Source organism: Gossypium hirsutum, chromosome A06 (genome assembly GCF_007990345.1).
Source record: "Gossypium hirsutum isolate 1008001.06 chromosome A06, Gossypium_hirsutum_v2.1, whole genome shotgun sequence".
Classification (NCBI taxonomy): Eukaryota; Viridiplantae; Streptophyta; class Magnoliopsida; order Malvales; family Malvaceae; genus Gossypium; species Gossypium hirsutum.
Window position 1 is genome coordinate 119915030 of NC_053429.1, and position 14156 is coordinate 119929185.

Consider the following 14156-nt stretch of genomic DNA (forward strand, 5'->3'; position numbering starts at 1 on the left):
ATATATTATAAAATATTTCAAATATACATTTCAATTTTTTTAAATTAATAATAAATAAATAAATAAATAAAATAGAGTTAAAAACAAAACTTAAAAAACAAAGGGACGAACGTAAAAAAGTAAAAAAAAAAAAGTGACAGGTGGTGTTAGGGAAACCAAATTAATTGGCTCCACCTGAAAATGATAAATTTATTTTGAAGTCACTTATATTTCCAGAACTTATAGTATTTATATGGTATTTATATAGGTGGCGCCATTCTACATGGGCTCTACAAAAAAATTAATTTTTTTTTCATGGATGCTGACGTGGCATGTTGGTGGTGCCAAATTATTTGGCTCCACCAACTTTTACTGTAGATTTCAAGTTATTTTTTATTTAATTAAAAAATAGATCATCTTAATAATTAATTAAATTTTTTCGTATTTTTATAAAAAACCCCTATCAATCCGTAGATAATATTGGAAAAAACTAGTGTGTACACACTTTCTATTTATATATAGTTTGAAAAGGATTTTCATATTTAATTTTAACAGTGATAAATAAAGATAAGTTGAATATCGTGAATCAAAAGCGAAGTCAGGGAGACTGGCATGGGCCCCGGCCCCCCTAAAATATAAATTTACTCTTTTGGCCCTTAAAATATTTTAAAAATTTTAAATTAGTAAAGATAAATTTGTACTTTGACCCCTTAAAATTATAAAAATTCGATTTAATCATTTATAAATTATAAAGATATAAACTATAAAAATTAAAATTTTATCTGGCCCCCTAAATATTTATTCTGGTTTTGCCCTTGTCTTGAATAGAAAGGATAAAAATAAATAAATGATATGATTAATTGGAGACTTTTTTTTGTGAAGTCGTTTGAAAATTAATACTTTTAGAATTTATTGATTAGTTAATTGAGAAGAAAAAAATGATAATATTAAAGAAAATTTTAATGTCAAACCATCTTTTCTATGACAAGATGTGTTCTTATCATAATGGGGTATTAGGAAGAGGCATCAATGATGATGTTTTGTTTTTCCTTTTTCTTTTTGCTCAGCTCAACATAATGATCTTTATGATAGTTTCACACAAGGATAACATATGCAGATATGCTGATCAGATGATGATATGACAAAATCTGCTTTAAATGCAATTAATCGATATGATTTTTGCCTTCCAATTAACTACCCCACGGTCCACAAGTTGGTAGCTATGGCTATCATGCTTGTCAAAATAGCCATGATTATCACCAATATTGCCATCACCTTATCTTTTCTCCTCGATATGCCATGTACATCCCTGTCAAGATATTGAAATTTCTTTCAATTGCGAAACTGCTTTTAAGCAGAGGTATCAAAGTGGGTTTTTTAAATTGTTACCTGAGAACAATGGCTCCTGGGAAAATGAATGAGAGGCAAACAACAGTTGTTGATCCTAGGAACTGAAAGAAGTACCAAATATTCGGTATGACTATGGCGATTGTGTACGTAAGGGCGAGCAGTAGGCAAGTGAGGATCGTGAATCTCGACTTGTCTTTGGCTAGAACAGGCTTCTTTGCAAAGAGGAGTTCATCAATGTTAGTTCTCAATGAGAAATTAATCACGGGAAAGACCAGAGCTAGGTGCATTGCGTAGCTTAATCGAACCGTATTGTTTACGAGTTGACCGATTGCGGAATCCGAATTTTGATCGAAGTTCACTAGGATATCGGACATGATGGATTCCCCAAAGAGCATGTATCCAAAGAAACCAATAGAGAAGTAAATGGCTATGCAGATTGCTAGAGAAATCCTTACAGCATAGCTCATATCAGAAGGTCTGCTAAGTTCTGATCTTATGGGATGAACTGCATTCAAATTCTTAAGTCTTAGCCAAAAACACTAATCCAAAAAATTTGAGAAATGAAGTGCAAAGTGAGGTTCAATTACTGTTAACATGGAATCCAAAGCCGGTAACAAGGACTGGAACAGTAGTGAAAAGATCAAAGATAGAGACTTGATTGGCAAAATCTGGTAGTAGTCTCATGTTTTGAGTTTTCCCTTTCCAAAATGCATAAATTGCCATTGCTAAGCTTATGGCTATAAATACTACTGCAAGGAGAATGGATATTGCTGAACTGTGCCTCAATGAATCTGTCATTTAAGTGTAAAACTGAAGTTAAAAAAAATAAATAATAAATACCAATTATCCAAGAAAATCAGGTGACTAACTCATATGTGGCAACAAGACCAATGGGAGCATAACAAAGAGCACAACAAAGAGTATAACATAAGCACGAGAGTTCCACCATTGAATGCCAAACCATTCTTGTAAAACCCCCAAATGCAAGGTTCCTCCAGACTCATTTCCACACAGAACATCCCCTAGAAGAAAAAGTAGAGCTTCTTTATTATGGATTCAAATAACCCAGAAAAGGAAACATCAAATAGTACTTACCAATGATAATCAAGTAAATGATGAGACACCCAAGGTTAGTGACCATAACACAGATTTGAACTGCAAGGGAACCCAATGATCCAAACGATTCTGCCATTAATCCAGCATAGGTTGTTGACTTGCCAGATTGAGTGTATCTCAGCAAGAATTCCACCGTGATATCAACCAAGACTGCAATCATGAACATGACAGCAAAGCCTGGAATGATGCCTAAAACCTTAACAGTGGCTGGAATCGACATGATTCCAGCTCCAACCATTGTGGTGCATATGTTAAACACCGCACCAGAAACTGATGCAAGGCCTCTTGGAGATTGATTTTCCAGAGAATCGGCATCAGCTAAAAGTGGAGTGAGGTCACTGCTACCAGTTTCAGTTTCCTTCATGTTGTATTTTTTGAAGGGTAGTTGGCTTCTGAGTAGTTTTCCCTGGAGAGTTACTGAAATAATTGAATCATTGCAGGGTATTCAGTCATCATCATATGCAATAAAATAATGAATAAAATTTGGTTGGTCTAAAAGGATAAGGATTTCTGACAAAGAAATAAATCCATTTTGTGTTTCTGTTTCTGTCTTCACGTGCTTACCACCGTTTCTTTTTGATGACTGAAGCATTTCATTGAAGGAACCCGATCACATCGAGGATGAATGCTGCCATTCTTCTTACATTAGTTAATCGAAGGAGTGGCAAAGTTTTAATCTTTGCAACCATGAAATTTTAATCTTAGATGAACTACAGTAGCATCTGTCTATTCGAAATGGTTAGATAAACATGATAAAAAATATATCGATTTAAGTTCAAATTTTCTTATTTGTGTATTTTTCTATTTTTTTATGTAAAAGAAATGAAAAATGAAATAAAATAAAATAGTTTTAACTATTATTTAATTAATTGATGTTTAGTTAATTTGAAACATCAACTTAATATAAATAAAATATTTAATTTACTTTGTAAAATAATAATATTTTAATAATTATTCAATTTTTATATATAAAATATTTTTTTTCATAAAATATCATAAAATATATTTACTTAAGTAGTAATTGACTGAATAACATTCTTATTTTAGTAAATTAACTTCAGGCGAAAGGTGGAATATTTTTAAACCTAAAAGTCCTCGACCTTCGAGTCAATTCGATGAAAAAATTCGAGTTTCAAGTTTAAGTCGAGTTAAATTTTGTAATTTAAATAATTCGAATAACAAATTGGTCTCTGTCAATTTTTAAAATGAACAAATTAATCTTCCTCTCAACAAAAATTATAAAAAGAATTCAAAATTTTAAAGTAATTTTTAAAATTAAAAATATTTCTAAAAATTTCAAAAGCTATATTTCTAAAAAAAAATAAAAAATTTTAAAGAATATATAAAAAAAATTAAAATTTTAAAATTTTTCTAAAATAATAATTTTGGGAGTTAAATAAGTTAATCAATTATTCAAGTTTATTATACTAAAGTATCTTTTTTTTTCTTATTTTGTTTTGATTAAGTTTTCAAATATATGTTTTAAATTTATGTGCTCTAATATAGAATTAGTTATACTGTAACAAAATTTTAATTTTATATGTTTAATTTTTTAATTTAATTTGAATAATTTCACTCGATTCGATTTGACTCAAATTTCATTTTACTCAACTCGATTCAAAAAAGTTTCAAATCAAATTAAGATGATAAAATAAGATTCATCCTAATACCCTTCTCCCTTTGCCATTAAAAAAGTAAAATAAAAACCTAACCCTAGAAATAAAAAAAAAACAAGTCCCAACTAGTAAAGGATTAAAAAGATATAATGAGAGCGGGATATCGAAGTGTTGACGCTTAGTTTTGGGTTTTTTTTTCAAAATTAACTCAAATAAATTGGTTATTTATGAAAATAACTTAGGCATAAAATTTTTTACGAAAATGGGTTGTTTTCTACAATGCATGATGGTGTCAGCCATCTCACCACCTACATTGTAATATCCCGAATTAGGGCCTAAACGGAATAGTGGTTTCCTGACCACAAATCCGAGATAGAAATAACTATTTTATAATTATTTTGATGTTTATGATATGATTGCATGATTGTGTGAAAATTTCGTGATGAAATCCTATGCCTAAAGTGCTTAAATTGAAATTAGGGACTAAATCGAATAATTTGTAAAACTTGCATTCTAGGAGTTTTTAGTATGAAATTGCTTTGGAATATTAATGAGAAGGTGTTAAATAGAAATTTGACCAATTTCTAAGTCTATGGACAAAAATTGGACATGGATGGAATTTTTGGAAAGTTTAGTAAGAAGGGCATTTTGGTCATTTAGTTATTAAAATGAATTAAAAACAAAATTAAAAGCCAATTTTTGTCCATTTTCTTCATTAGGCCGAAATTTCAAGGATTCTCCATAGCTAGGGCTTGTTTCAAGCTTCCAAGCTCCATAGTAAGTGATTCCAAGCCCCGTTTTTAATGTTCTTTAAGTTTTTAGAATCCCGGTAGCTCGATTAAGCTTATGCTAGCAATAATTCAACCTAGGGTTCATATTTGGAAAAATACCCATAGGTGAAATTTGTGTATTTTGGTGTTTTATAATAGAATATGAGGTTTTAAATTATGTTAGACAACTTGTACTACTCGGTTTTAAGTAAAAACGAGTAAAAGGGTTTAATCGGTAAAAATACCTAATAGTCATAAGTGCATGTTAGAGTGTGAATTTGATGTTGCTATAGAAGGGAAAAATGATCAGCATGTCATAAAACATAAGAATAAGGGATGAAATTTAATTCCCGAGCCTAGGGGCAAAAGTGTAATTATGCAAAAGTTTAGAGGCAAAAATATAATTTTGCAAAAGTTCGCATTAAAGACTGTTTTGATGAATGTATGTATTAAATAAGATTAATTTGGCATTATAGATCAAGAGAAATGAGATTCAAGTCACGATCGAGGGAAAAATAAAGTTTGCGAAGAATAGGCTCGATTGCTAATATTTTGTATCGAGGTAAGTTCATGTGTAAATGTAGTAACATAATTGTCATTTTAAGTAATTTAATGTTGTTTATATGATATGATGCTTATTATTATCATGAAATGTTATGTTTTGTGGTTATTGTTGAATAATATGTAATTATGTGAATTACTTGATAAGTATGAACTATCACCGAAGTATCGATTTCGATATTCCATGGAAGACGGCAAAGATGTGTAATCGAGGAAAAAACCCCTTTTGAACTTTGGGAATAGATTAGAATACAAGTGACATGTCACTAGAAAATTTGAGTTCCGAACTCGTTGAGTTGAGTCCGAGTTCGTGAGATGTAACTAGGCATCCGAACTAGTTGAGTTGAGTCTGAGCTCACTTATGGATGCGAATGCCCGAGCTCGTTGAGTTGAGTCCGAGTTCACTTATGGGCGGGTTATATGGTAGCTTGGCTACATAAGTTCCGCAGGCTATTGAGTTTGTCTAGCTGCGAGTATGACGCTTACGTTCATAAAATCCGCGTATTCGAATTATATTCCGATGTGTTCAACGGGTGAATCTTAAGTGAATGAGAAGAATGCCTTAAACGAAGGTGATATATTGGTAAGTGTGGTGAATGAGAAAATTTGACAGGTATGTGCTTAAATCCTCGGGTTAAGAACTTGGTATGATGAAATCGTAGAAAGATATTAAATGCAAATGAAACATGAATGTCTTGGTGTTGTTTATGCAAATGATGTTTTATGTGGAATTTCATAATTATGTTATTTGCTATTTGCATGTGAACTTACTAAGCATTTATGCTTACCCCCTTCTTTTCATTCATTGTAGTTGTTGACAAGCCAGCTTGAGAATCGGGATAGGTCGAAGACTCGTTCACACTATCCGAAGGCCTAAATTGGTAAAATGGCTTGTGTATTTTGAATGTGGCATGTATGGCAAAATACTCACTTTGTGTAAATGATTTTATGACATGGTTATGGTTTGGTAAAAAAAGGGTTTGTGAATGATTAGCCATTGGAATGGCCAATCTAAATCATATTTGATGCCATGTATGTTTAAAATACAATTTAGTCCATGGAAATCTATAGTAAAGTGAAATTTGTTATAAAACAGAATATTGTTGTAGCAATGATGTGAATTTGAAAAATCACTAAAAATAGTAGAAATTTAATTAAATGATGAATAAGTTAAGGAATCGAAGCTTAATGAGTCTATTTTCATATGGATTGAACAAAACAGGTATATGAATTATATTTTATGAGATATTTGAATTTTTGTGAAACAGGGCCAGAGTGATTTCTGGATCCCCTATTCTAAATTTAAGAATTCACCATAAATTGTAAAAAAATAATTAGAAGTCATTATTTATATGTAAAGATTCCTTATTGAGTCTAGTTTTAAGAGAAACAAACGACATAGTCATTGAAATTCTGTACAGAGAGAAATCTGATTCGTAATACACAGAGATCAGAGAAGTTGAACCCTGAAATAGGGGAGACTTTAACTAATAAAATGTACTAATTTGCCTGACCAAAAATTCTAGAAAAAAAATTATTAGATAGATATATGAATCTAGTTTTAGAAAAAATTTACGGAATTTCATTTCAAGTTTCAGAACTCGAGATATGAATTTTTAAGCGACTATAATGCAGATTGCCAGCTTGTCTGAAAGTTTTAAAAATAAATTGTTTGAGCTGTATAAGTAATAAATTAAGTCCTTTAACACCTCGTATTCGACTCCGGCTACGGTCTCGGGTATGGGGAATTACATACATCATCCTCCACCATCCCATAATGATTGCCCGATGATTGCCTGATCTATAAAAAATAATTTTTTTTGTGCCGACACTGTGTTCACCGACACCGATATGTATTTTTTTCAAACACACTTTAAAAATATTGGTATTTCAAGATTTTAAAAAATAATATTTTAATAGGTGTTGACGTTCACGTTGCCGACACTGATTCAAATTTTTTTAAAAAAATATTTCTTTTTCTTTTTGAGTGTCGACGTTCACGTTGTTGGCACTAGTTCAAATTTAAAGAAAAATAATTTTTGCTTTGTCTAATGCCAATGTTCTTGTTGCTAGCGCCAATATGGTTTTTGAAAAAAAAAATTGCCAACATGCTCTAATTATTATGATTGGTGACCGTTTTTAAAAAAGCCAAAAACATTTTATCGTTAACAGAAGACTGCGGCGTTGCCATATTTATTGTAGCTAATTGCACCTCCTCCACTACTAGTGTCTTCTTCATCTGCTTATTGCTATCACCACACAGCGCTTTCCGCCGCCTGCTTCTTGTTCTTAAAGCGACTGACATCGAATTATTCAACAGTGTGTCTTGATTCGAAAAAGCTAAAGAAAAATGAAAAAAAAGAGACGAAGAGAAGGTGACAAGGAAAATGCATGAGTAAGAAAACTATAGATATGTAAAATATAACAATTAATGATAAGAGTAACAAGATTAATTAATTAGAAAATAAATAAGAGGCCAACACAACAGGATCAAACGAAAAAGGACAAATTATAAACAGAAATAAGATAGTAAAATAATTATTCTCGAAAAGAAAAAGAAATTGATAAATTTGACTTTCAATTTTATGGTTTCAATATACTTTACATAATATATAAAAAAAATATTTTTATTCTCTAAAAAATTTTGTATATAAGGATTAAAAAGTTGCAATTAAAACCCATTCTACCCCCTTATACACATTTTTTTCTAAGAATAAAAATATATTTTATATTGAGTAAAGTATATTTAAACCATTAAATTGAAAGTCAAATTTCATCAGAGTTGATATTTACAGTTTAAAAAATGACATTTATTGTTTAACATAGTTATATTTTGAAAGTTTTTTTGTCCTTTTTTTTTCAAAACATTTATAGTGATTAATTCTCTATATTTTGTAAATCTATTAAGGGACCACTACAGCAAAACTGACTTTTAACAACGTTTTTTTAGGCCTTTAGTGGCGCTTTTAAGCTCCACTAAAACTATTCGCGGTGTTTTTTCAAGCGTTGCAAAAAATGCCGCTATATTTATTTGAAAAAACGCCGCTAAAGATCAGGACCTTTAGCGGCGCTTTTCCCACAAACGCCACTAAAAGTCATAAAAATTAAAAAAAATAAAATATTATAAAATATTGTAAAAGTCCTGAAAAATATAAAAAAAATTAAAATTCATTATCAAAATATTGAGAAGAAGAATAATCTATGATATAAATACATCCCGCCAAACAAAATACCGCACTTAAGGATGAATGAAAGACATTAATGATATATAAAATCATTGTTTCTAATGCATATGTAGAAATCAAGCCATGGTGTGCACCAAGGATCCGGCTCTCGTAATAGCACCAGGCCTTGATTAAAACAATACTGCGTTTGAAAAGATGATCTTTTCCAATTAGCTGGTCAACCTGAAAAACAAACAGTTCAAAAGAAATCATGTGTCAATTAAACTTGTCACCCTTGATATTGCTATAGGAATTAATGCATGAAGAGTGATGGAGATGGGATTGGGGATTCCTCAAGGCTGCAGCAGTAAATTTAAGCAACAGTGTGGGAAAAGGTGAAATGAGAGATTTTAGGCTAAATCCAAAGCATTAATTTCTATTAAATGAAAACAAACAAACAAATATAATTGTTAAAGAAACATTAATTTCTCTTAAATCTGGTAAAATCTTAAAGGATTTAGAAATGAATGAAATATAAGGGGGAAAAGAAACAGGAAAAGCTAAAATTCACTCTGTCGGTTAGTAGTGATATGGAAGACAAAAAGGATAAAACGCCACATACCAAACGAAGATCATAAAACTACTTAGAATTTAATGCCAGAAAATGAAACAATGTACCATTTAGAATTATACTTTTGAATCATCTTTTGCATCAAGTGAATTATATGAATTATGATTACCACATCCACAATGTTTGGAATGGAAACATATTCTAAACATATCAATGTTGGATAAGATTAGATGATACCTTCTCCAGAAAGCAAAGTGCAGATAGACCAGCTGTTTGATTGAAAGAGATGTCCACCAGTATGTCATTCACAGTGCATTTCACTATTTTAACCTGAAATCAAATTCCAAAATAACCGAAATGAGCTCAAGATGATTTTAAGCTATATTTGCTGCTTACGTACATATACTAATATGCAATAAATACCATTTAACTGGACAGGAACAACGACAAAGATGCAGCTGAAAATTTAATATCAGCATAATAGCACAAATAGAAGTTGTTGCCAAGTGTCCAACATCATATGACTTATGTGGTTTTATTCAATATCAGTTAAGCGCCTAGTCGTTTGCTACCCTAATTTCCGTTATCTACATTACAGGAACGTCTTTTAAATTTTTACACGTGACAGAAAGTTATAAAGGGTGCTACCTTAATCGATTAGCATTGGGATGCAGTTTCGATGCTATGTCCAATAAAAGCAAAGTTAAGGAAAGAAATAAATCAGATGAAAAACACAATCCTTTAGATGTACTTGATAACAGCTGCCATTATCTAGTTCATACACATGAAACGATATCAAGCTCATAAATGGAATATACTACATAAGTTTTAGATCCAAGGCATGGGGTCATCTCTTATGTTAACTTGCTAACCTATGACGAGCAATCCTACATATCTCATTCTTAAATTTCTCATACCTCTGGGCATCTTTCAAACTTGGAAGCAACTAAACAGCCATGGGACAGAAAAGAAAAATGATAAGTTCCAAATTCAAGAAAGATGCAAAGTAACAAAGTAGAAGTTAACTATATCTTTAATTGAATTACAAGGTATCACAAAAAAAAAAAAAGAATAGAATCAATCAGAAAGAGTTATACCTGTGCACGAATATATTGAACATCCTGTACTAGAACCTCAGAGTTCTGCTGGTTATCTTGTAAGATACTGCAGATATATCTTGCCAAATTTTCCTCCATATTTTGATGACTAAGAGCAGTCAAATCAATATCTCGATCAGGAAGGAAGGTTTTCAACGGAATTGGGCCAAATGGGAACACCTGAAAAGTGTGTGGAACGGTAAAAGAACTGCAATGGAATGAAAAATGTAAAGGTATATAATTACTGAAACGAACTGACCTTGACCACTCCAATGATTATTTTCTTTTGAACCTATAGAAGTTTCTATGGCTCATACCTTGAATTTTATCAATACCACTTGAGCTCGGCCAAGTGACGGGAGTCAACTGCTTTAACACCCATAAGTTATATTGGTTATGCATTTCCTTTACCTTTTGCCACGTCTTTATTAGATTTTTATAGGAATATGCACCTTTCTTCACTTAGATTTGCACTTTTCTATTTACACCTCAAGCCATACAAGGTCATGGTGCCTTTAGAGCAACTTATACATTTATCAGGGCTGATAAAAAGCTTGCACATATGTGTATGCCTTTAATCCAAATGTGCTTCGCAAATGATACTAAAAGGACTGGCTATTAGGTTCTAGAACTGATGCCAAATTGTGTTAAAAGTTAAAGAAACAAATAGCTATATGACTATGCTCACAAGCAGAGTATATAAATGCTCAGTGCTCCTGCATATGAAAACCCAGCAGAGTATATTTGCCTATCTTTCATTCCTCCACGGCCTCTTCAAAAGTGAATAGTGTTGCCTTTGTGACAAAAAAGGAAGGATAAAAAGACACAGTTAAACCATGATTTTTTCAAGTAACAAGTGAATAGTGTTGCCTTCTATCCAATCAAATACAATTTTATCACAGTAATTTCTTTCTTCACAAAGAGTTAGCAGATTTCAACTTTAAGCAGCAAAACACCACTAATGCAACATCCACATCTCAATTTCATGCATCAAGAAATCAAGGAGCGTGTAATGTGTAAATCATGCATCCGACATGCCAAAACAACATCAAAGAAAACCCGATGATTTTCCAAAATCAATGTGCACAAACATGTACTGAGAGCAATGTTATATTTATTATATATATTTTCCTCCATTTTTGTTAATTTGAATCTGAGGCATTTAACCAGACCGCCAGTTCCGAGTAGCACCTATCCATTCCAAATCAAAGCAGTTCTCAATAGACCTTAAATTTAACTCATCTTCATCAAGCACATTATTTCTACCTACGATCTAAAGTATGAAGGTGTAAAGAAATATCACTTACAAGCCCAGACTTCTAATTCTCAATTAAAACCGTAAATCTTTCCAACTGTACGGAAATTAAAAGTGACCAACCCTAAATCTATGAACAATGGAATAAAAAAAGAACATTACTTTCTTTCCTGAAAAATTAAAATCAGAGATCATGGGAAACTAAAATTAAGAAGAAAAAAAACCATAAAACATTCTTAGTCAGACAACTTAGAATTAAATATATTAAATAGATATTGATCTTCCTTGTTTCTTTCAAATTCTTTTCTCTCATCCCTTAAACATACTCATCAATTATCCCAAAATTAAACGATAGAAAAACCCTAAAGCAGGAACCCTTAAGTTCCCGATCATGTAATGGAGCAGAAATATAGATAAATCAACCGCCATTTTCAAGTCGGAAGCGACAGTGTGAAACCTTCTTTCAGTGGACAGTTGCTTAAATTTCAAAAAAGATTTGAGCATCATTACAGACCGAAACAAGAACATTGACGAAGCAAACAAATAAATTTGAAAAAGAAGAAGAAAGACTAACCTCAAGCGCTTTCGGACGGTGGAGCAAGAGCAAGAGAGCAAGAGTTTTATTTTGGGGAAAACTTGGGAGAAGGGCAAGCCACTGACTTTACGCAGCGGTAGAGGTGGGCTGGGCCATGTTTCGGGTCTTAATTGGGTATGTCCATATCATTTCAGCCATGATCATTCTCTCTGGTCCATCATTAAAATTGATTAGGCATAATTTAAACTATAATCGATTAGGGTTTAAATTAACCATAACGACACTAATAACACATGAGAAAGAGAAGAAACTTTCAGTGTTGGTACTAAGCAGTTGCAGACATTGAAACCTCAGTGAATATAACAATGGCAGTAAAGTACAAAACACTCATAGAATGGATATGAAAACGAAAGACATACCCTTTTCGTCATGGGCCATGAAACATCAGTAAAACACCATAACCTACAGCAAACGTGATGGAGAGAAAAGAGCACAGCACCACTGAAAAGGTAGTTTAACCAGAAATTCAACGAATCACCGTTCATCCACCGACACAATCAACATTTGGCTCCTCCGAATATAACAGGTACTGATCCTATGGCTACCGTAAGAGAGAACCGAACACTCGGAAAAATTCCAAGAATGAAACACTTATGAATATTAAGAAAATCTCATATAGAAACAGCTTAAAGGAATGAAATAGCAGAAATAACGTAACATAAAATCCTACAAAGGAAATTGACAAACAGAAAAGAAAGAAAAATAAAAGAAAAAGGAAAACATTTTGAATCGTTGTGTAGAGTTGGAGGGATGTCAAATTTTGGGAGGATTAAAGGCGGGATCTGTAAAATCAATTGAAACAGTGCGTGGTGGAAACAATTGAAACGGTGAGTTTTGAATTAGTAATTCATAAACAGTTTATGTATTTTAGCTTCGAAAACTTTGAAAGTCATAACTTTTCGCTCGGTTGTCCGATTGAGACGATTTTTTTTATTTCGAATAACTTTTTGAGATCTACGCGCTGAAAAACTGCCGAAGGTGGTTTGCCACACTTTTTGTCGAAAAAGATTCTTTTTTGCCTCTAAATTTTGATATTTTCGGTTTAAAATTCAATTTTAAAACATTCAAATCATTATTTTCCTTACTTATTTGAAGTAAATACCGGATTTTTTTTACAGAATTATTGTATTATTTTTTTAATTTGACACGTGTATGGAATGGGTCCGATAAATCATTAGACCGTAACGTAATATAATTAAGATAATAATAATACTCCTAATAACAATTAGTTAATTTAGCTTAGTTGGTTAAGTTTGCTTGCTCTTTCCCTTAGTTCTTGGGTTCAAATCTTGTTGTTAGCAATTTTGAGTCTTTTTTGTACCCCTCCGTACCTTGCTCTTTTTTGTACTTGCATTTATTATTTTTAATCAATTAACTCTTCAATATTACATTAATATATATTATTAGTACAATAATATAGACGGATTGACAATTTGGGTTACATATTACAGTAATACATTAACATTAATATACAGGCACATAATACATTAATATATATTATTAGTACAATAGTATAGAAGGATTCACAATTGATATACGGGCACATACATAATTTGAGCTACAATATTATGAATATTAAATCGCTAAAGCTAAAATTTTAGAATTGTTGTATAAATTTTTAAAATTTAATAAGTGTAAAGGATAGGTGCAATAAATAATACATAATACAAGATTTGTGTTTTTAAGATATTATTAGAATAAAAAATATATCTTATACAAAAATAATGACGATACTAAAATATACAAAAATATTGCACATAATTCATTCCTTGTTTCATTGTAATAATCTTACAATGGTATTTCTATATATATATATATATATATATATATTTTTGCACTTCAATTTTGTTTTCCTCTATTGTTTCATGTTCACTTGAATGTGTACATTTGTCCACTTCTCAATTGTTTTGTACACTGAAAGTTTATCTATTATCTCTTAAATAATTTAAACTATAATCATAAGTTTAATATATTCAAATCAAGATTATCTCTTTTACAATTATATAAGAAATCATTTAATATATAAATTAAAAAATATTAACTAATCTAAACCCTAAACCTCTTAACCCCTATCCCATAAAC

At 31.3% G+C, this 14156-nt stretch overlaps 2 protein-coding genes across 7 annotated transcripts; both read right to left on the minus strand.

Annotated features, from left to right (window-relative positions):
• Positions 1–926: 926 nt before the first annotated feature.
• Positions 927–3177, minus strand: LOC107887928 (amino acid transporter AVT6C). The gene is made up of 6 exons (XM_016812146.2): positions 3010–3177; positions 2425–2862; positions 2199–2351; positions 1917–2120; positions 1369–1834; positions 927–1288 (listed from the first exon to the last, which is right to left on the minus strand). The coding sequence occupies exons 1-6, from the start codon at positions 3035–3037 to the stop codon at positions 1174–1176; spliced, it is 1404 nt and encodes a 467-aa protein (XP_016667635.2). The 5' UTR covers positions 3038–3177; the 3' UTR covers positions 927–1173.
• A 5365-nt stretch (positions 3178–8542) lies between these two features.
• LOC107887891 (uncharacterized) lies at positions 8543–12885 on the minus strand. 6 transcript variants are annotated; one of them, XM_041116023.1, is made up of 6 exons: positions 12434–12757; positions 12054–12223; positions 10913–11018; positions 10225–10404; positions 9365–9457; positions 8543–8799 (listed from the first exon to the last, which is right to left on the minus strand). In XM_041116023.1, the coding sequence occupies exons 4-6, from the start codon at positions 10321–10323 to the stop codon at positions 8554–8556; spliced, it is 438 nt and encodes a 145-aa protein (XP_040971957.1). In that variant the 5' UTR covers positions 10324–10404; positions 10913–11018; positions 12054–12223; positions 12434–12757; the 3' UTR covers positions 8543–8553. The 6 variants fall into 6 exon arrangements, with proteins under 6 accessions (XP_040971957.1, XP_016667605.2, XP_016667627.2 ...); XM_016812116.2 differs by having other exon boundaries at positions 10225–11018; positions 12434–12885; XM_016812138.2 differs by lacking the exon at positions 10913–11018 and having other exon boundaries at positions 12434–12824.
• Between the last annotated feature and the right edge of the window lie 1271 nt (positions 12886–14156).